At 48.1% G+C, this 23,884-nt stretch overlaps 1 protein-coding gene across 3 annotated transcripts in view; it reads right to left on the bottom strand.

The window, feature by feature from the left end:
* Positions 1–2,256: 2,256 nt before the first annotated feature.
* The window catches only part of apbb1 (amyloid beta (A4) precursor protein-binding, family B, member 1 (Fe65)), a 112,019-nt gene continuing 90,391 nt past the window's right edge, over positions 2,257–23,884 (bottom strand). For 2 of the 3 annotated variants that reach the window (XM_063054795.1, XM_063054797.1), the window contains 4 exons: positions 14,793–14,855; positions 9,217–9,332; positions 5,664–5,840; positions 2,257–5,138 (listed from right to left, as the gene is read on the bottom strand). In XM_063054795.1, coding sequence (XP_062910865.1) covers positions 4,971–5,138; positions 5,664–5,840; positions 9,217–9,332; positions 14,793–14,855 — 524 coding nt within the window. In that variant the 3' untranslated portion in view covers positions 2,257–4,970. The remainder of the gene's footprint in view (positions 5,139–5,663; positions 5,841–9,216; positions 9,333–14,792; positions 14,856–23,884) is intronic. The other variant, XM_063054796.1, reaches the window with a different exon arrangement.

The following is a 23,884-nucleotide window of genomic DNA, read 5'->3' as shown; positions in this document are numbered from 1 at the left end:
CACAGAGTAATGTGTGGTTAAGTGCCTTGCTCAAGGACACAACACGCTGCCTTAGCCAAGGCTCGAACTAGCCACCTTCAGAGCACTAGACAAATGCCTTAACTACTTGGCCACGTGCCAACACTCCTTTACATTAAGTTCCCTAATAAGATGTGTTTTTTTTTACACAACACCCAATCTAAGGTAGCCTTTAGCATATAACTGATCTAAACAGCCATCTCATAGGCATTCAACAAATTCCATCTCTTGTGATCTGACACCAACCTGATTTCCCAATCCCCTTGTAATTTGAAATCACCCATTACAATTGTGCCATTACCATTGTGACATGCCTTTTCCAGGTCCCTTTGCAATCTCAACCCCACAGCTTGGCTACTATACATGATTCTCTTAATAGTTTTTCTCCCCTTGCAGTTTCTTAACTCCAACCACAAAGATTCAACATTCTCTGACCCAATGTCACCTCTTTCTCAAGAAGAGTAATTCCATTTCTTTACTAACAGAGGCACACCACTGCCTATGATCTTCTTTCAGCCACAACTCTGTGACACCCTCAATGTCACACCCACCAATCTCTAATTGCACCACAAGTTCGTCCACCCTATTCCGAATGCTACGTGCATTTAAATATAGCACCTTCAGTCCTGCATTCTTTGCCCTTTTGAATTTTGCCTCTGTGGTACAATTTGCTCTTTGCTCTGTCTGCATTTGTGCACAATCACTGGCTTGTCCTCCTTACATTCATTTTACACCCATCAGCTCCTTTCTGATACCATCAAAATCCATCTTTCTCCAACTTAGAATCTCAGCACCAGGTCCAGACCCATCCTTTGCCATAACTATCTTGAAACCCATCACATTATGATCACTAGATGCAAAGTGTTCACCTACACAAAGTTCTGTCACCTACCCTGTCTCATTTCCCCAATAGTATCACACTCTCTCTGGTTGGGACTTCTGTGTACTGATTAAGGAAACTTTCCTGAATACATTTAACAGCTCTATCCCCTTTACACTATGGGAATCCCAGTCAATATGTGGGAAGTTAAAATCATCTACTATCACAACCTTATGTTTCTTGCAACAATCTATGATCTCTCTACAAGTTTGCTCCTCTCAACCCCATGGATTGTTGTGCGGTCTAAAACATAATTCTATTAACGTGGTTATACCTTTCTTATTCCTCTTTTTTCCCATAAAGCCTCAGTAGATGAGTTCACTAGTCTTTCCTGACTGAGCACTGCAATGACATTTTCCCTAACTAATAATGCCTCCCTCCCGCCCTATTTCATCTTAAACAGAACCCTGGAACTTTGATCTGCCAGTCCTGCAACCAAGTCTCACTAATGCTACAATATCATAATTCCAGGTGTTAACCCATGCCGTAAGCTCATTTGCCTTTCCTACAATACTTCTTGCATTGATATATGCACAACTTAGAACAATTGTGCATCACATTTGACCTTTTGATTCCTGACCTTGTCTGAGGTCTTAACATCTGTCTCCACAACCTCTCCACTATCTGCTCTGCCATTCTAGTTTAATCCCCCCTCCTGCCCAAGTCCACTAGGATATTAGTCCCCTTCCACTTCAGGTTCCACCTTCCCTGGAGGAGATCCCAATGATCCAAAAATCAGAGCCTTCCCTCCTACAACAACTCCTTATTTCTGGCCTCATAGCATGTGGCATGGTTAGCAATCCTGAGATCACAACCTTGGAGGGCCTGTCCTTTAACTTGGCACCTAACTCAGTGAACTCACTTTGCAGAACTTTGTCACTCTTCCTACCCATGTCATCATGTCATTGGTACCTACATGGACCATGACCTCTGGCTGCTCACAATCTGACTTAAGATTGCTGAAGACTCAATCTGAGATGTCTCTTTCCCTGGCACCCAGAAGGCAGCATACTATTTGGGAATCTCGTTCTCATCCACAGAACTTTTTTTTCTCTTCCCCTAGCTAAAGAATTCCCGATTACCACAGCTTCCCACCCCCTTCCTTTCTGAGCCACAGGGCTAGACTAAGAGGACTGCTGTGGCTTTCCTCTGCCAGGTCACCAACAGCCCCCAGCCCCCCCCCCACCCTCACAACAGGATCCAAAGCGGTATACCTGTTACTGAGGGAAACGGCCACAGGCGTACTCTGTGGCTGTCTATCCCCTTTCATTCTCCTGACAGTTACCCAATTATTTGTGACCTGCACCTTGGGTGCTTGTCTATCAACCGCTCAGTCTCCTGAATGATCTGGAGTTCATCCAGTTCCACCTCCAACTTCTTAACACAGATTTTTAGAAACTGCAGTTGGATGCACTTTTTGCAGGTATAGTCATCAGGGACTCTGCCTTCCCACATCCCCCAAGAGGAGCATTCCTCTCTCCTGCCTGACATCCCCACTGCTCTAAATGTGCAATAAGAAAGATCAAATAACAAAGAAAACCTACCTTTGGCCTATGCCTCTCCTGGCCGAAACCTCAACTCCCCACTCTTAACACCGGACCACTCAAACAATGGCCGCTGCACTAAAAACTAACTTCGTTCTATTGGACCATACCAAGTGTTTTGTGTCTCCATTTTACATGTGAGAAATGATTCTGAATGGGTGATGTAGGGTGTTACTCCTTCTCAGCCACCATCCGCAGCACATTCCTGTTGGCTGGCCCGATCCTTTCCAGAATTCCAGTTTGCCCATTGGTATGGTGCATGACACTATTCCCAGACTTGATACAGATGCCTGTCTCACTCTGCCCTCTGCAAGTGGGTAGCTGAGACCCCGGCTCTAATATCTAGGAAAGGATATGTTGTTATTAGAGAGGGTCAAGGGGAGGATCATGAAAATTATCCTGTGAACATATCTTGTTTAGATCAAACATCAGAATGCAGAAGAAATGTGATCCAAGTGACTCTGACCACGGAATGATTGTTGCTGCCAGACGGGGCGGTTTGAGTATCTCAGAAACTGTTGCTCTCCTGAGATTTTCATGCACAACAGTCACGAGTTTACAGAGCACGGTGTGAAAAGCAGAAACAGCCAGTCAGTGGCAGTTCTCTGGATGAAAGTGCCCCGTTAATGAGAATGGTCAGACTGGTTCAAGCCGACAGGAAGGCGACCGTAACTCAAATAACCATGCGTTACAACGGTGGTGTGCAGAACAGCATCTCTGAATGCACAACACAGTGGAGGGGCTACAGCAGGAGACCACAAACATACACTCAATGGTCGGTTTACTAGGTACAGGAGGCGGCCACCGTGTGTGTCTCTGTGCCAGCTGTTGAATGAACTTGCTAGTAAGTACAGCATAACTGATTCTGTTTTTTCTAGAAGCTTCTCAGTGTTTGTTTATTTTATTAATTTAGAGATACAGTGTGAACAGGCCCTTCCAGCCCAGTGACCCACTGATTTAACCCGAACCCAATCACAGGACAATTCACAATGACCAATTAACCTACTACCTGGTACATTTTGGACGGCGGCAGGAAACCCATGCAGTCACGGGTAGGGTGTACAGTGGCAGCTGCCGTGCCAGTTCAATCTGACTACTTTATAGACTAATTGAAATGCTGTTACCTCTACTGAATATGAGATGACCAGCACTTCCTTTTCTTTGATTTTTCTGGTCTTTGTTCTGGTAACATTTAATAAAATGTCTGTAAGCACCACGGCAGTATTACAGCTTAGCTTGTTCTGCAGTCCAATCTCAGCACTGTCCGTAAAGAGTCTCTGCGTGTTCTCCTAGTGGAATGCGTGCGCTTCCTCTGGCTCTCTCAGTCCAAAGATGGGTTAACTGGTCATTGTAAATTGTCCCGGAATTAGGTTAGGGTTAAATTGGGGGTGGGGGGGTGTCATGGGTTGCTACATGTACGGCTCGAAGGGCTGGAGGGCCTATTCCAAGATGTATCTCTAAAATAAATAAAATAATAGAATAAAGTAACAATAAATAAAATTAAATATACATGGGTCACACCTTGAGGAACTCCCTGAGACTGGATGGTTGAGTGTCCAAGGCCCGCGGCTCCCACAATGTCACCCCTGACCCCAGTGACCTCCCGCCGTGACCCTTCACACCATCTGTCAGTGCCTGCTCGGGCCAGGACAATGACAGGCAATGGAGTGAGGGATGAGGAAGAGTTCCATTGGATACCCCGTAATCTCCCAACGCACTGGGTCAAGCATTCCCACCCACCTATTGATAGGGGACGGGTAGGAAGAGGGAGGGAGGCAGGTGGGGGGGGAGGGACACGGGGGGTAGGGGAGGGTGATGTGAAGAGGGAGGGGGAAGGGGGAGGCAATGGTCTACTGAGACACTGACACTGGGCGAGGTAACACTGATGTTTATTCTGATGACAGTAGGGGCGTTTCGATCGGTGCTGGTGGGGGTGACGGGAGAAAGGCCGGGCTCCAGGACCCAAATCCTCGCCACCCCCACAAACCCACTGCCCTGCCAACACTGCTGTACCCCTTCCTGAGGTCCTCCCCACCCCAGAACTGGCATCACCCACGTAGAATGCCAATGAGATGGAATGGCAGAGCAGACTTGATGGGCTGAATGGCCTAACTCTGCTCCGAGGACTGGGGGAGGGTGTCTAACCCAGTGCTCTGGGTGAGGGGGAGACCCTGGGGTAAGAGGTACAGGAGGGTGGGGCACGATGAGAGGGTGAGACGGACAGTAGGTACACGGCTGGGACCCAGACGGTTATAGACGGAGAACGAAGACAGGGTGGGGGCAGTAGTGATGGGGCTGCCAGCCCCTCCCACTGCGGAGGGTGGGGTGGGAGGGAAGGGAAAGCTGAGAGGTTACAGGTTGCAGGTTGTTGTCACACTAACCAGGGAAAGGCACGTTCCAGTCTGTGTGGGTGGGGAGGTGTGGAACAATGAGTGCTGAACTGGGGGGGGGGGTGCAGAGGGAGAATGTGACTCGCTCAATCCGATGTAGGGTGAGTGGGGGCTCTTGCTGGGAGGTGGGATGTCGAGTCAGGGGGTCTGTGAGCCAGAGCGCTTGGGTCGGAGGGAACCCAGCAGGGACTGCACTCCCTTCCTGACGCTAGAGCCCACCCTCCTGGCGACAGAGTCTGCACACGGCACGGTGGGGGGAGAGCCCGGCCCAGGGGGACGAGCATCCAGACACTTCTGGTAACGTAGCTGTGGGGGTGGGGGAGAGAGAGAGAGAGAGAGAAGGGTGGGGTTTAGTGCGGGGGCAGCATCCATCCTGCCACATTTACCCCTTCTACCACTCTGACACCCTCCATCAAACATATGCTCCCCCGCATAAGCGTAGCCCATCGCTTACATCCGACATCTCCGCTTACAGGCCAGTCTACTCCCACCCTCCAGCCCACTGACCCCTCCCTCTCCCTCAGAACAGCTCCTCACATGTCCCACACCACTTCACCATCCCCTCACTCCCCCACTTACCCCTCCACTCCTGTCCCCCTCCCTCCCTCTAACCTCTCCCTCCCCCCTCCTCTTGCCCCCTCCCCCTTTCCCCACCCTTCCCTCTTTCCTCTCTGTACTCCTCATTCCCCTTTCCCCCCTTCCCTGTACCCGACTCCCCCTCTCTTACTCCCTGCCCTGTTCCCTCCCTCCCTGTACCGCTGCCCCCTCTCCCACCTCTCCCCCATCCTTCCTTCCAGCCATCAGCAGCACCCCAAACCTCAGCACTCTCACCATGCAGGCAGCCTGTACAGCCTCGGACAGCCCTGCAGCGTTGGGTTCACACCAGAACATGTGGCAATCGAATTGGTCGGGGCCAGAGGCCATAATGAAGGCAAAGGAGTGGACGTCTCGTCCTACCCCCATGAACGAGAGGAAACGCACCCGACACTCGGACAGAACCTCACCGGCCTGAGGGAGATCATAGCAACATTGTCCGGTTAGGGAGACGGCTGTAATTAGTATCAGAGTCACAGAACACCGCAGCACAGAAACAGACCCTTCGACCCATCTACTCTGTACTGTACTATTTATCTGCCTAGTTCCATCGACCTGCAGCCGGACCATAGCTCTCCATAGTCCACCCATCCATGTATCTACCCAGCTTTCTCTTAACTGTTGAAATCGAACCCAAATCCATCACTTGTGCTGGCAACTCGTTCCACACTCTCACCACCCTCTGAATGAAGAAGTTCCCCCTCATGTTCGCCTTAAATATTTCACTTTTCACCCTTAACCTATGACCTCTAGTTCTAGTCTCACCCACCCTCAGTGGAAAAAGCCTGATAATTTTGTATACCTTTATCAAATCTCCCCTCAGTCTTCTACGCTCTAGAGGACCTATTCAATCTTTCTCTGTAGCTGAGGTCCTCAAGTCCTGGCAACATCCTTGTAAATATTCTCCACATTCTATCAGCTGATACCTTTCCTGTAGGTTGGTGACCAAAACTGCACACAATACTCCAAATTAGGCTTCACCAAAGTCTTTTACAACTTCAGCATAATATCCCAACTCCGATACTCAGGATTCAGATTCATGAAGGCCAATGTTCCAAAGGATCTCTTTTATGATCTGATCTACCTGTGATGTTTTTTTAAGGAATTATGGGTCAATATTCCCAGATCCCTCTGTTCTACCACACTCCTCAGTGCCCTACCGCTCACCATGCAAGAACTATCCTGGTGCCTCACACTTGTCTGTATTAAATTCCATCTGCCATTTTTCCAGCTCGCCCAGATCCCGCGGCAAGCTTCCTCGCTGTCCACTACACTCCCAATATGGTGTCATCCACAAATTTGCTGATCTAGTTTACCACACTATCATCAAAACGATAAGCATAGAAGGTAAACACCAACAGGCGCAGCAATGATCGTGGCCTCCAGTGACGTGTGATCCTGATCACAATATGGATATTCCCCCTGAGAGAGAGGGACTGAGAGACACCGGTCAGGGTATAGATCTCTCCCTGAGGGACTGAGACACCGGTCAGTGTACAGATATTCCCCCTGAGAGAGAGGGACTGAGAGACACCAGTCAGCGTATAGATCTCTCCCTGAGGGACTGAGACACCGGTCAGTGTACAGATATTCCCCCTGAGAGAGAGGGACTGAGAGACACCGGTCAGGAAACAGATACTACCCTGAGAGAGAGGGACTGAGAGACACCAGTCAGTGTACAGATACTCCCCTGAGAGAGAGGGACTGAGAGACACCAGTCAGTGTACAGATCTCTCCCTGAGGGACTGAGACACTGGTCAGTGTACAGATATTCCCCCTGAGAGAGAGGGACTGAGAGACACCGGTCAGTGTACAGATACTCCCCTGAGAGAGAGGGACTGAGAGACACCAGTCAGGGTATAGATCTCTCCCTGAGGGACTGAGACACTGGTCAGTGTACAGATATTCCCCCTGAGAGACACCGGTCAGTGTACAGATACTCCCCTGAGAGAGGGGCACTGAGAGACACCAGTCAGGGTATAGATCTCTCCCTGAGGGACTGAGACACCGGTCAGTGTACAGATACTCCCCTGAGAGAGAGGGACTGAGAGACACCAGTCAGGGTATAGATCTCTCATTGAGGGACTGAGACACTGGTCAGTGTACAGATATTCCCCCTGAGAGAGAGGGACTGAGAGACACCGGTCAGTGTACAGATACTCCCCTGAGAGAGAGGGACTGAGAGACACCAGTCAGGGTATAGATCTCTCATTGAGGGACTGAGACACTGGTCAGTGTACAGATATTCCCCCTGAGAGAGAGGGACTGAGAGACACCGGTCAGTGTACAGATACTCCCCTGAGAGAGAGGGACTGAGAGACACCAGTCAGGGTATAGATCTCTCCCTGAGGGACTGAGACACTGGTCAGTGTACAGATATTCCCCCTGAGAGAGAGGGACTGAGAGACACTGGTCAGTGTACAGATATTCCCCCTGAGAGTGAGGGACTGAGAGACATCTGGATGAGGTGGGTTACTAAATTTGCTGATGACACAAAGGTTGGAGGTGTTGTGGATAGTATGGAGGGTTGTCAGAGGTTATAGTGGGACATTGATAGGATGCAAAACTGGGCTGAGAAGTGGCAGATGGAGTTCAACATAGGTAAGTGTGAGGTGGTTCATTTTGGTAGGTCAAATTTGATGGCAGAATATAGTATTAATGGTAAGAATCTTGGCAGCGTGGATCAGAGGGATCTTGGAGTCCGAGTCCATAGGACACTCAAAGCTGCTGCGCAGGTTGACTCTGTGGTTATGAAGGCATACAGCGCATTGGCCTTCATCAACCATGGGATTGAATTGAAAGGTAACGTTACAGCTATATAGGACCCTGGTCAGACCCCACTTGGAGTACTGTGCTCAGTTCTGGTCACCTCACTATAGGAAGGATGTGGAAACCATAGAAAGGGGGCAGAGGAGGTTTACAAGGATGTTGCCTGGATTGGGGAGCACGCCTTATGAGAATAGGTTGAGTGAACTTGGCCTTTTTTCTTGGAGTGATGGAGGATGAGAGGTGACCTGATAGAGGTGTATAGGATGATGACAGGCATTGATCATGTGGATAGTCAGAGGCTTTTTCCCAGGGCTGAAATGGCTAGCACAAGAGGACATAGTTTTAAGGTACAGAGGAGATGTCAGGGGTAAGTTTTTTTTATGCAGAGAGTGGTGAGTGCGTGGAATGGGCTGTTGGCGATGGTGGTGGAGGCAGATATGATAGGACTTTTAAGAGAATCCTTGATAGGTACATGGAGCTTAGAAAAATAGAGGGGTATATGTAGCCCCAGGTAATTTCTAAACTAAGTACATGTTCAGTACAGCATTGTGCTCCGAAGGGCCTGTACTGTGCTGTAGGTTTTCTATGTTTCTATGTTCTACACCCCAGTCGGTGTACAGATACTCCCCTGAGAGAGAGACTGAGAGACACTGGTCAGTGTACAGGTCTCCCCCTGAGAGAGAGGGACTGAGAGACACCGGTCAGTGTACAGGTCTCCCCCTGAGAGAGAGGGACTGAGAGACACCGGTCAGTGTACAGGTCTCCCCCTGAGAGAGAGGGACTGAGAGACACCGGTCAGTGTACAGGTCTCCCCCTGAGAGAGAGGGACTGAGATACACCGGTCAGTGTACAGGTCTCCCCCTGAGAGAGAGGGACTGAGAGACACCGGTCAGTGTACAGATACTCCCCTGAGAGAGAGGGACTGAGAGACACTGGTCAGTGTGTCCTGTGTGTGTAACAATAAACGGGTTGCCGCTCCACGTACAGACGTGAATAGACCGTATCCCCTGCCCCAGCTCACCTCCTCACTGACGATAGTGACTGTTGCGGATGCCACGTTGACGACAACAGGAGTCCAGCTCTCTCTGCTGGTATTCACTGTCGTACTCTCCAGAGCACTGTTAATTACATCCATACCTGTTCAGGGAGAGCACAAGACTTGTTCACAGTGGCACTGGGATTTGCTACTTGTAACTATATGTGCTGTAACGAGAGGTTGGACAAACTTGGGTTGCTTTCTCTGGAGTGATGGAGGCTGAGTGGAGATCTGATGGAAGTTTATAAGATTATGAGAGACACAGACAGACAGGGATAAAATGTCTAAAACCAGAGGGCAGGCATTTAAGGTGAGAGGGGGAAATTGCAAAGGAGATGTGAGGGGCAACACACATCAAAGTTGCTGGTGAACGCAGCAGGCCAGGCAGCATCTATAGGAAGAGGCGCAGTCGACGTTTCAGGCCGAGACCCTTCGTCAGGACTAACTGAAGGAAGAGTGAGTAAGGGATTTGAAAGCTGGAGGGGGAGGGGGAGATGCAAAATGATAGGAGAAGACAGGAGGGGGAGGGATGGAGCCAAGAGCTGGACAGGTGATAGGCAAAGGGGATTTGAGAGGATCATGGGACAGGAGGTCCGGGAAGAAAGACAAGGGTGGGGGGGGACCCAGAGGATGGGCAAGAGGTATATTCAGAGGGACAGAGGGAGAAAAAGGAGAGTGAGAGAAAGAATGTGTGCATAAAAATGAGTAACAGATGGGGTACGAGGGGGAGGTGGGGCCTAGCGGAGGTTAGAGAAGTGAATGTTCATGCCATCAGGTTGGAGGCTACCCAGACGGAATATAAGGTGTTGTTCCTCCAACCTGAGTGTGGCTTCATCTTTACAGTAGAGGAGGCCGTGGATAGACATGTCAGAATGGGAATGGGATGTGGAATTAAAATGTGTGGCCACTGGGAGATCCTGCTTTCTCTGGCGGACAGAGCGTAGGTGTTCAGCAAAGCGGTCTCCCAGTCTGCGTCGGGTCTCGCCAATATATAAAAGGCCACATCAGGAGCACCGGATGCAGTACATCACCCCAGTCGACTCACAGGTGAAGTGTTGCCTCACCTGGAAGGATTGTTTGGGGTCCTGAATGGTGGTAAGGGAGGAAGTGTAAGTGTAAGGGGCAAGTTTTTTTTAAAACACAGAGTGGTGGGTGCCTGGGGTAGCGGCAGATACATTAGAGACTCTTAAGAGCTGTTTAGACAGGCACATGGATGTGGGGGAAGAGAAGGACATGGACATTGTGTGGGAAGAAGGGATTAGTTTATACCAGGAAATCTGCAGATGCTGGAAATTCAAGCAACACACACAAAATGCTGGTGGAACACAGCAGGCCAGGCAGCATCTCTAGGAAGAAGTACAGTTGACGTTTCGGGTCAAGACAAAGGGTCAGCACTACCTACCCCTCTGCCTATCTTCATATCATCCACAAGCGCCGCCGCAAAGCCATCAATTCCATTATCTAAATCATTGACAAACAATGTGAAAAGTAGCGGTCTCTATACTGATCCCTGAACATAAGAACATAAGAAATAGAAGCAGCAGGAGGCATTCCGGCCCATCAAGCCTGCCCCGCCATTCAATAAGATCATGGCTGATCTGTCCGTAAACTCAGCTCCATCTACCTGCCTTTTCCCCATAACCCTTAATTCCCCTACTATGTAAAAACCTATCTAACTGTATCTTAAATACAACTACTTCCCTGGGCAGAGAATTCCACAGATTCACCACTCTCTGGGAAAAACAGTTTCTCCTCATCTCCGTCCTAAATCTTCTCCCCTGAATCTTGAGGCAATGTCCCCTAGTTCTAGTCTCACCTACCAATGGAAACAACTTTCCTACTTCTATCTTATCTATCCCTTTCAAAATTTTGTATGTTTCCATAAGAGCCCCTCTCATTCTTCTGAATTCCAGAGAGTACAGTCACAGGCGACTCAATCTCTCCTCATAGGTTAACCCCTTTATCTCTGGAATCAACCTGGTGAACCTCCTCTGCACTGCCTCCAAAGCCAGTATATCCTTCCTCAAGTATGGAGACCAGTACTGCACACAGTACTCCAGGTGCGGCCTCACCAGTACCCTGTAGAGTTGCAGTATGACCTCCCTGCTCTTGAATTCAATCCCTCTAGCAACGAAGGCCAACATTCTGATTGCCTTCTTATTAACCTGTTATACCTGCAAGCCAACTTTTTGTGATTCATGCACAAGCACTCCCAAATCTCTCTGCACAACAGCATGCTGCAATCTTTTACCATTTAAATAATAATCTGCTCTTCTATTATTCCTTCCAAAGTGGATGATCTCACATTTACTGACGTTGTATTCCATCTGCCAGACCTTGGTCCACTCACTTAACCTATCTATATCCCTCTGCAGACTCTCCACCTCCTCTGCACAATTTGCTTTTCCACTCAGTTTAGTGTCATCAGCAAATTTTGCTACGCTACACTCAGTCCCCTCTTCCAAATCATCAATGTAAATGGTAAACAGCTGCGGGCCCAGCACCGACCCCTGCGGCACCCCACTCACCACTGACTGCCAACTGGAGAAACACCCATTTATACCAACTCTCTTAACCAATCCACTATCCATGCCAATACACTTCCTCCGACTCCATGCATCTGTATCTTATTTATAAGTCTCTTGTGCGGCACCTTATCGAACGCTTTCTGGGAATCCAAGTATATGACATCCACCTGTTCCCCTCTATCCACTGTACTCATTATGTCCTCAAAGAACTCCAGTAAGTTTGTCAAACAGGACCTGCCCTTTCTGAATCCATGCTGCGTCTGTCTAACGGAACCACTCCTTTCTAAATGTTTCGCTATTTCTTCCTTAATGACAGCTTCAAGTATTTTTCCGACTACAGATGTTAAGCTAACTGGCCTATAGTTGCCCATCTTTTGCCTACATCCTTTTTTAAATAGTGGCGTGGCATTTGCTGTCTTCCAATCCGCCACGGCAGAACACCACTGGTCACTGGCAAACAACCAGAAAAGGCTCCCTTTATTCCCACTCGCTGCCGCCTGCCTGTCAGCCATTCCTCTATCCATGCCAGTATCTTTCCTGTAACACCACAGGATTTTATCTTGTTAAGCAGCCTCATGTGTGGCACCTTATCAAATGCCTTCTGAAAATCCAAGTAAATGACATCCACTGCCTCTCCTTTGTGCACCCTGCTTGTTACTTCCTCGAAGAATTCTAACAGATTTTTCAAACAAGATTGCCCTTTCCAAAAACCATGTTGACTTTGACTTACTTTATCTTTAGTCTTCAAGTACCTCGAAACTTCATCCTTAATAATAAAGTCTAACACTTTCCCAACCACTAAGGCTAGGCTAACTGGCCTATAATTTCCTTCCTTTTGCTTTCCTCCCTTCTTAGAGAGTGGAGCGATATTTGCAGTTGTCCAGTCCTCTGGGACCATGCCTGAATCAAATGATCCCTGAAAGATCATGACCAATGCATCCGTTATCTCTTCAGCAACCTCTCTCAGGGCTCTGGAATGTAGTCCTTCTGATCCCGGTGACTTATCCACCTGAAGATCTTTGAGTTTGCCTGGCACTTTTTCCTTTGTAATTGCAATGGCACTCACTCCTGCTCCCTGACAGTCACAGACCTCTGGTAAACTGCTAGTGTCTTCCACAGTGAAGACAGATGCAAAGTACCCATTAAGTTCATCTGCCATTTCTTTGTTCCATCATTACCACCTCACTAGCATCACTTTCCAGTGGTCCAAATCAACTCTCACCTCTCTTTCACTCTTTATAAAACAAAAAAAACTTTGCATCCTGCTTTATATTATTGGCTGGTTTGCACTCATATTTAATCTTTTTCATTCTTTTTGCTGTTTTAGTTGCCTTTTGATAGATTTTAAAAGCTTCCTCATCACCCAACTTCCCACTCACTTTTGCTACGTTATAAGCCCTTTCCTTGGCTCTTATGCAGTCCTTAACTTCCCTTGTCAATCACAGTTGCCTACCCCTGCTATTTGATAATTACTTCTTCTGTGGGACTTATCTATCCTGCACCTTGTGAACTATTCCCAGAAACTTCAGCCATCTCTGCTCTGCCGTCATCCCTGCCAGTATCCTCCTCCAATTAAGCTCCTCTCTCATGTCTCTGTAATTCTCTTTATTCCATTGCTATACAGATATATGTGACTTATGCTTCTCTCTCTCAAATTGCAGTATGAATTCAATCATATTATGATCACTCCCTCCTAAGAGTTCCTTTACATTAAGCTCCCTAATATGATCTGGGTTATTACACAACACCCAATCTAAGATAGCCTTTCCCCTGAGTCGATTCAAGCACAAGCTGCTCTAAAAAGCCATCTCATAGACATTCAACAAATTTCCTATCTTGTGATCTGACACCAACCTGATTTTCCCAATCCCCCGTTACAATTGTGACATTACCCTTATGACAAGCGTCCCTTGTGAGATGATCATGGGGTGATCTGGCTTCCTCTCACAGTCCAGAGATCTCCGAGTTAGTCATTGTAAATTGTCCTGTCATTAGGCTCGTGGTTAAATTGGGGTTTGCTGGGTGGCGCAGCTCGAAGAGCCAGAAGGGGCCGTTTCTTGAGAAAAATAAACCACATAGGAGAAGGTGCAGAGGAGAGTGGCTGCCAAACCATAAGACCAAAAAGCATAGGAGCAGAATGAAGCCATTCAGGCCTTTGAGCCTGTTCTGGCAACATTGGAGAAATCAGCATTCATGCTGTGGATTTAGGCAATGGGATACGGGATATGGGATTCAGCACACAAGATACTTGCCTTCATTACCCAGGACACAGAACATTAGAACAGGAAGGATATTAACACATTGGTTAGGCCACAACTGGGGACTTAGTGCAGTTCTGGTTTCTGCATTGTGGAAGGAGGTGTCTGCACTGGAAAGGGTTTGTGTGGTGGGTAGTGGGCAGTGGGGATTGGTGCAGGAGGGGCAGGGTGTTGGTGGGGAAGAGTGGAGGAGTGAAGGTTCATAGAGGGAGGGTGTGAGAGTGCACTCACCCTGGGGTGAGTGAGCTCAAGGAGGGACATCACAAGGCGAGGACTGTAGGTCTGTGACTCCCAACGCCCTCACCCCACTCCCACTCACACAGACATAATGCACAGGGTTTCGGGGAACATCCCCGACGTTTATCACAAACCAATACCGATAAACACAAGGTATCACTCCCCGCCCCCCACCAATCACAAACCTACTCCACCCTCCTCTCCCCACTCTCCCCTAGCCACCCAGAGACCACAGGTTGCCCAAAACTCCAGGAACTGGTGACATCCCATGGACAGTCAGGGACCAGGAACCTCTCACCACTCCCACCCCATTTCCCACCACCTCAGGCCCAGTCACTGTTCCCCAGATTATCTGCAGTTTCTCATATCTGGCCTAGGATGGGTACAGCAGCTCATCTGGGGAGGGACAGTTGGGTGCCCCCTCTACACTGTCCCATCTGTGAGGAGGGGATAGTCCCAGTCCACACACTCCCTCTGGCTGGTGGGTGGGAGAGAACCCCTGGGATCTAGCCGGGGGAGGGTCCAGGTGGGTCCATACCTGATCTGTGCAGCACTGAGCCTGGCCTGGCTCCCAGCCCCACCCTCCAGACGCTCCTCCTGTCTGATGGGAGGAAGCACGGGTGAGCGATCGCATTGCTCACATATGCACACACTCAGACTCTCACATACACACACACACAACCCATACGTACACTCACACACACCCCAGACGTACACTCAGACTTTCACATACACACACACAACCCATACGTACACACACACACACCCCAGACGTACACTCAGACTCTCACATACACACACACAACCCATACGTACACACACACACACCCCAGACGTACACTCAGACTCTCACATACATACACACACACAACCCACCCATGCATACACACAACCCATACGTACACTCAGACTCTCACATACACACAACCCATACGTACACACACACACCCCAGACGTACACTCAGACTCTCACATACATACACACACACACAACCCATACGTACACTCACACACACCCCAGACGTACACTCAGACTCTCACATGCACACACACAACCCATACGTACACTCACACACACCCCAGACGTACACTCAGACTCTCACATACACACACACAACCCATACGTACACACACACACCCCAGACGTACACTCAAGACTCTCATATACACACACACAACCCATACGTACACACACACAACCCATACATATTCACACACACACAAACCATACATACATACACACACTCACTCACACAAACCACACACCTACACACTCTCTCACAAAGGCTCTCTCCCACAGAAACAGCTACATACTGTCTCACACACACAGACAGACTGTGCCAGGGTTAGCCAGATGGCAGCATGGAGCAGAGTGATACGCTGTTAGTCTGATAGCGACAATCACTGCACTGGGCTGTCTAGTCCACGGCAGTTCACAACCAGAAACACTGGAAAGTGGACAGGCTAATAAACAGTCCCTGAAAGGGCCAGGGGAGTGATCTCACCATCATTGTCATTAAAGAAGGCCGTAAGGAGGGAAAGGATGAAATATGAAGGTAAGCTAGCCAATAACATCAAGATGGATACCAGAAGATTTTTCAGATATATAAAGAGTAAAAGAGCGGTGAGAACAGATACTGGACATTGAAGAATAACACTGCAGAGGCAGTAATGGGGGACAAGGAAATGCTGGATGAACCAACTATGTTGCATCAGTCTTCACTATGGAAGACTCCAGCAGTATGCTGGAAGTTCAAGAGTGTCAGGGGCCGAAGTAAGTGAAGTTGCTAATACGAGGGAGAAGGTGCTTGGGAAGCTGAAAGGTCTGAAAGTAGATAAGTCCCCTGGACCATATGGACTACCTCAGGGTTCTGAAATAGGTAGCTGAAGAGATTGTGGAGGCAGTAGTAATGATCCTTTAAGAATCACTGGATCCTGGCATGAGGACTGGAAAATTGCAAATGTCAAACAAGAGAAAATCTGCAGATGCTGGAGGAACTCAGCAGGCCAGGCAGCATCAATGGGAAAAAGTACAGTCGAGGTTTCCGCCCAAAACGTCGACTGTACTTTTTTCCATAGATGCTGCCTGGCCTGTTGAGTTCTCCAGCATTTTGTGTGAATTGCAAATGTCACTTCACTCTTCAAGGAGGAAGGCAGGCAGAAGATAGGCCAGTTAATCTGACTTCAGTGGTTGGGAAGATGTCGGAATTGATTGTATAGCATGAGTTTTTGGGGTACTTGGAGGCACATGACAAAATAAGCCAAAATCAGCATGATTTGCTTAAGGGAAAATCTTGCTTGACAAATCTGTTGGAATTCTTTGAGGAAATAACAAGCAGAATAAACAACAGAGAATCTGTGGATGCTGTGTACTTGGATTTTCAGAAGGCCTTTGACAAGTTGCTACACATGAGGCTGCTTAATAAGAGCTCATGGTATTAAAGAAGAGATATTAGCATGGATAAAGCATTGGCTTATTGGCAGGAGGCAAAGAGTGGGAATAAAGGGAGCCTTTCTGGTTGGCTGCTGGTGACTACTGGTGTTCCACAGGGGTCTGCGTTGGGAACTATTCTTTTTGTATGTTAATGACTTTGATGATGGAATTGATGACTTTATGGCCAAGTTTATGGACGATAACATAGGTGGAGGGGCAGGTGGTGTTGAGGAAGCAGACACGCTACAGAAGGCCTTAGACAGATTAGGAAAACGGGCAAATAAGTGTCAGATAGAGTACAGTGTCGGGAAGTGTATGGTCATGCACCTTGATGGAAGGAATAAAGGCATGTTTTCTCAGTGGAGAGACTCAGAGCTGCAGAGGGACTTGAGGAGTAGTCATCATGCGGGATTCCTTAAAGGTTCACTTGCAGGTCGAGTCAACAGTGCTAAGGAAGGGAAATTTTATGTAACCATTTATTTGGAGAGGACTAGAATATAAAACCAAGGATGTAATACTGAGGTTTTAAAAGACACTGGTGAGCCTTCAGTTGGAGTATTGCTAACAGTTTTGTGCCCCCTATCTAAGAAAAGCTGTGCTGGCATTGTAGAGGGTTTAGAGGGGGTTCACAAGAATGATTCTGGGAATAAAAGGCTTAATGTATGAGGAGCATTTGATGGCTTTGGGCCTGTACTCTCTGGACTTTAGAAGAACGGTGAGGGGGGAACCTCACTGAAACCTACTGAATATTGAAAGATCTGGATAGAGTGATGTGGAGAGGATGTTTCCAATAGTAGGGGACTAGAAGGCACAGCCTCAGTATACAGGGACTTCTACTTAGAGCGGAGATGAGAAGGATAGTGAAGAGGGTAGTGAATTTGCAGAATTCAGTGCCACTGACGGCTGTGAAGGCCAAGTCGCTGAATATATTTAAAGCAGATTTAGATAGATTATTGATTAGTCAGGGCATCAAAAATTACGGGGAGAAGGTAGAAGAATGGGGTTGAGAGGAGTAATAATCAGTCATGATGCAATAGCCGAATAGTCTAATTAGCATAACTTTGATTGTATTCAGTTCGGGTCACCTCATTATAGGAAGGATATGGAAGCTTTAGAGAGGATGCAGAGAGACTTAAAAGTATGCTACCTGGATTACAGAGCATGTCTTATAGAGGCAGAGAGCACTAAATCATGGCAACAGGCCCTTCAGCCCATCTAATCTGTTTATTTAATCCCATCGAATTGCACCCATACTCCTCCCATCCATGTACCTGTCCAAATGTCTCTTACATGTTGATATTGAACCCGCATCCACCACTTCTGCTTGTAGCTCGTTCCACACTCTCACCACCCTCTGAGTGAAGAAGTTCCCCCTCATGTTCCCCTTAAACATTCCATCTTTCATCCTTAACCTTTAGCTCTAATCTCACCCAACCTCAGTGGAAAATGCCTGCTTGTATTTACCCAATCTATACCCCTTATAATTTACCCTTCAAAATATACTCCTCTGTCAAATCTCCTTTGCTTCAAAGAATAAACTCCTAAACTATTCAACTTATTAAAAGGCTGAGGAAGCCAGGGCTTTTCTCTTTAGAGCAAAGGAGGATGAGAAGTGACTTGATAAAGGTGTACAGGATGCTAAGAGGAACACACATCAAAGTTGCTGGTGAACGCAGCAGGCCAAGCAGCATCTGTAGGAAGAGGTACAGTCGACGTTTCAGGCCGAGACCCTTCGTCAGGACTAACTGAAGGAAGAGTGAGTAAGGGATTTGAAAGCTGGAGGGGGAGGGGGAGATGCAAAATGATAGGAGAAGACAGGAGGGGGAGGGATAGAGCCGAGAGCTGGACAGGTGATAGGCAAAAGGGGATACGAGAGGATCATGGGACAGGAGGTCCGGGAAGAAAGACAAGGGGGGGGGGTGACCCAGAGGATGGGCAAGAGGTATATTCAGAGGGACAGAGGGAGAAAAAGGAGAGTGAGAGAAAGAATGTGTGCATAAAAATGAGTAACAGATGGGGTACGAGGGGGAGGTGGGGCCTAGCGGAAGTTAGAGAAGTCAATGTTCATGCCATCAGGTTGGAGGCTACCCAGACGGAATATAAGGTGTTGTTCCTCCAACCTGAGTGTGGCTTCATCTTTACAGTAGAGGAGGCCATGGATAGACATGTCAGAATGGGAATGGGATGTGGAATTAAAATGTGTGGCCACTGGGAGATCCTGCTTTCTCTGGCGGACAGAGCGTAGATGTTCAGCAAAGCGGTCTCCCAGTCTGCGTCGGGTCTCACCAATATATAAAAGGCCACATCGGGAGCACCGGACGCAGTATATCACCCCAGTCGACTCACAGGTGAAGTGATGCCTCACCTGGAAGGACTGTTTGGGGCCCTGAATGGTGGTAAGGGAGGAAGTGTAAGGGCATGTGTAGCACTTGTTCCGCTTACACGGGTAAGTGCCAGGAGGGAGATCAGTGGGGAGGGATGGGGGGGGACGAATGGACAAGGGAGTTGTGTAGGGAGCGATCCCTGCGGAATGCAGAGAGAGGGGGGGAGGGAAAGATGTGCTTAGTGGTGGGATCCCGTTGGAGGTGGCGGAAGTTACGGAGAATAATATGTTGGACCCGGAGGCTGGTGGGGTGGTAGGTGAGGACCAGGGGAACCCTATTCCTAGTGGGGTGGTGGGAGGATGGAGTGAGAGCAGATGTACGTGAAATGGGGGAGATGCGTTTAAGAGCAGAGTTGATAGTGGAGGAAGGGAAGCCCCTTTCTTTAAAAAATGAAGACATCTCCCTCGTCCTAGAATGAAAAGCCTCATCCTGAGAGCAGATGCGGCGGAGACGGAGGAATTGCGAGAAGGGGATGGCGTTTTTGCAAGAGACAGGGTGAGAAGAGGAATAGTCCAGATAGTTGTGAGAGTCAGTAGGCTTATAGTAGACATCAGTGGATAAGCTGTCTCCAGAGACAGAGACAGAAAGATCTAGAAAGGGGAGGGAGGTGTCGGAAATGGACCAGGTAAACTTGAGGGCAGGGTGAAAGTTGGAGGCAAAGTTAATAAAGTCAACGAGTTCTGCATGCGTGCAGGAAGCAGCGCCAATGCAGTCGTCGATGTAGCGAAGGAAAAGTGGGGGACAGATACCAGAATAGGCACGGAACATAGATTGTTCCACAAACCCAACAAAAAGGCAGGCATAGCTAGGACCCATACGGGTGCCCATAGCTACACCTTTAGTTTGGAGGAAATGGGAGGAGCAAAAGGAGAAATTATTAAGAGTAAGGACTAATTCCGCTAGATGGAGCAGAGTGGTGGTAGAGGGGAACTGATTAGATCTGGAATCCAAAAAGAAGCGTAGAGCTTTGAGACCTTCCTGATGGGGGATGGAAGTATATAAGGACTGGACATCCATGGTGAAAATAAAGCGGTGGGGGCCAGGGAACTTAAAATCATCGAAAAGTTTAAGAGCGTGAGAAGTGTCACGAACATAGGTCGGAAGGGATTGAACAAGGGGTGATAAAACAGTGTCGAGGTATGCAGAAACGAGTTCGGTGGGGCAGGAGCAAGCTGAGACAATAGGTCGGCCAGGACAGGCAGGTTTGTGGATCTTGGGTAGGAGGTAGAAACGGGAAGTGCGGGGTGTGGGAACTATAAGGTTGGTAGCAGTGGATGGGAGATCCCCTGAGCGGATAAAGTCGTTGATAGTGTGGGAGACAATGGCCTGGTGCTCCTTAGTGGGGTCACGATCGAGGGGTAAATAAGAGGAGGTATCCGCGAGTTGTCGCTGTGCCTCGGCAAGGTAGAGGTCAGTACGCCAGACTACAACAGCACCCCCTTTATCAGCGGGTTTAATAATAATGTTAGGATTAGTGCGGAGGGAGTGGAGAGCAGAGCGTTCCGAAGGAGTGAGGTTGGAATGGGGACAAGGTGCGGTGAAGTCGAGACGGTTGATGTCCCGTCGGCAGTTGGCAATAAAGAGATCAAGAGCAGGCAGAAGACCAGAGCGGGGTGTCCATGAAGAAGAGGAGGGTTGAAGACGGGAGAAGGGGTCATCGGTGGGGGTGGAAGAAGGATGCGAAGAGGTATAGATTGAGCGGATAATCAGAGACATTTTCCCAGGGTGTAATTGCTAATACGAGGGGGGCATAATTTTGAGGTGTTTGGAGGAAAGTACATGGGAGTGTCAAAGGGTCAGAGTAGGTTTGCTTGTTTATTAGTTCTTCTTCCCCGCCCCCCCCACAGAGAGTGGTGGGTACGTGGAATACACTGTCAGGGGAGGTGGTAGAGGCAGATACATTAGGGATATTTTAGACTCTTAGATCGGCACATGGATGATAGAAAAATAAATTAAACTTAACGTACTGTTCTATGTTCTACCAACCTCCGCCTTAAATATACCCAATGAACTGTGATGTACCGCTCTGTTCTATCACAGAACATGGAACATAGAAATCTACAGCACATTACAGGCCCTTCGGCCCACAATGTTGTGCTGACCATGTAACCTACTCTGGAAACTGCCTAGAATTTCCCTACCGCATAGCCCTCTATTTTTCTAAGCTCCATGTACCTATCTAAGGGTCTCTTAAGGGACTCTGCTGTATCCCCCTCTATCACCGTCGCTGGCAGCTCATTCCATGCATCCACCACTCCCTGTGAAAACTTACCCCTGACATCCCCTCGTACCTACTTCCAAGCACCTTAAAACTGTGCCCTCTTATGTTAGACATTCCAGCCCTGGGAAAAAGCCTCTGACTATCTAAACGATCTATGCCTCTCATCATCTATCAGGTCACCTCTCATCCTCCGTCGCTCTAAGGAGAAAAGGCCGAGTTCACACAACCTATTCTCATAAGGCATGCTCTCCAATCCAGGCAACACTTTTGTAAATCTCCTCTGCACTCTCTCTATAGTATCCACATCCTTCCTGTAGTGAGGTGACCAGAACTGAACACGGTACTCCAAGTGGGATCTAACTAAGGTCTTGTATATCTGTAACATTACCTCACGGCTCTTGAACTCAATCCCACGGTTGGTGAAGGCCAACACACTATAAACCTTCTTAACAACACTGTCAACCTGTGCAGCAGCTTTGAGTGTCCTCTGGACCTGGACCCCAAGATCCCTCTGATCCTCCACACTGCTAGGAGTCTTAATCATGAATACTACATTCTGTCTTCAGATTTGACATATCGAAATGAACCACCTCACACTCTTCCTTCAGTTAGTCCTGACGAAGGGTCTCGGCCTGAAACGTCGACTGCGCCTCTTCCTATAGATGCTGCCTGGCCTGCTGCGTTCACCAGCAACTTTGATGTATGTTGCTTGAATTTCCAGCATCTGCAGAATTCCTGTTGTTCACCTCACACTTATCTAGGTTGAACGCTATCTGCCACTTCTCAGCCCAGTTCTGCATCCTATTAATGTCCCGTTGTAACCTCTGACAGCCCTTCACACTATCCACAACATCTTCCACTTTTGTGTCATCAGCAAACTTACTAACCCATCCCTCCACTTCCTCATCCAGGTCATTTATAAAAATCACAAAGACGAGGGGTCCCAGAACACATCCCTGTAGAACACCACTGGTCATCGTCCTCCATGCAGATTATGACCCGTCTACAACCACCCTTTGCCTTCTGTGGGCAAGCCAGTTCTGGATCCACAAAGCAAGGTCTCCTTCGATCCCATGTCTCATTACTTTCTGAATGAGCTTCGCATGGGGAACCTTATCAAATGCCTTACTGAAATCCATATACACTGCTGTACTTTCATATGTTTTGTTACATCTTCAGAGAATTTAATTAGGCTCATAAGGCACAACCTGCTCTTGACAAAGCCATGCTGACAATCCTTAATCAGATTATGTCTCTCCAAATTCTCATAAATCCTGCCTCTCAGGATCTTCTCCAACAACTTGCCCACCAATGAAGTAAGATTCACTGGTTTATAATCTCCTGGGATTTTTGAAAAAGGGAACAACATTTGTAACCTTACAACCCTCTGGAACCTCTCCTGTCCCCATTGATGATGCAAAGATCATTGCCAGAGGCTCAGCAATCTCCTCCCTCGCCTCCCACAGTAGCCTGGGGTATATCTCTTCCAGACCCGGCGACTTATCTGACTTAATACCTTTAAAAAGCTCCAGCACATCCTCTTGTTTATATGCTCAAGCATTTTAGTCCGCTGCAAGTCATCCCCACAATTGCCAAGGTCCTTTTCACTGGTGAAGGTAGGACTGATTAGAGATAAAGGTGGGAAGATGTGCCTGGAGGCTGTGGAAGTGAGAAAGGTCCTCAATGAATACTTCTCTTCGGTATTCACCAATGAGAGGGAACTTGATGACGGTGAGGACAATATGAGTGAGGTTGATGTTCTGGAGCATGTTGATATTAAGGGAGAGGAGGTGTTGGAGTTGTTAAAATACATTAGGACGGATAAGTCCCCAGGGCCTGACGGAATATTCCCCAGGCTGCTCCACGAGGTGAGGGAAGAGATTGCTGAGCCTCTGGTTAGGATCTTTATGTCCTCGTTGTCCACGGGAATGGTACTGGAGGATTGGAGAGAGGCAAATGTTGTCCCCTTGTTCAAAAAAGGTAGTAGGGATAGTCCGGGTAATTATAGACCAGTGAGCCTTACGTCTCTGGTGGGAAAGCTGTTGGAAAAGATTCTTAGAGATAGGGTCTATGGGCACTTGGAGAATCATGGTCTGATCAGGGACAGTCAGCATGGCTTTGTGAAAGGCAGATCGTGTCTAACAAGCCTGATAGAGTTCTTTGAGGAGGTGACCAGGCATATAGATGAGGGTAGTGCAGTGGATGTGATCTACATGGATTTTAGTAAGGCATTTGACAAGGCTCCACACGGTAGGCTTATTCAGAAAGTCAGAAGGCATGGGATCCAGCGAAGTTTGGCCAGGTGAATTCAGAATTGGCTTGCCTGCAGAAAGCAGAGGGTCTTGGTGGAGGGAGTACATTCAGATTGGAGGGTTATCCTACAAGGATCTGTTCTGGGACCTCTACTTTTTGTGATTTTTATTAACGACCTGGATGTTGGGGTAGAAGGGTGGGTTGGCAAATTTGCAGATGACACAAAGGTTGCTGGTGTTGTAGATAGTGTAGAGGATTGTCAAAGATTGCAGAGAGACATTGATAGGATGCAGAAGTGGGCTGAGAAGTGGCAGATGGAGTTCAACCCGGAGAAGTGT

This window comes from Mobula hypostoma, chromosome 7 (assembly GCF_963921235.1).
Source record: "Mobula hypostoma chromosome 7, sMobHyp1.1, whole genome shotgun sequence".
NCBI lineage: Eukaryota > Metazoa > Chordata > Chondrichthyes > Myliobatiformes > Myliobatidae > Mobula > Mobula hypostoma.
The sequence above is the reverse complement of the archived record's forward strand: the minus strand, read 5'-3'. Positions and strand labels throughout refer to the sequence as shown.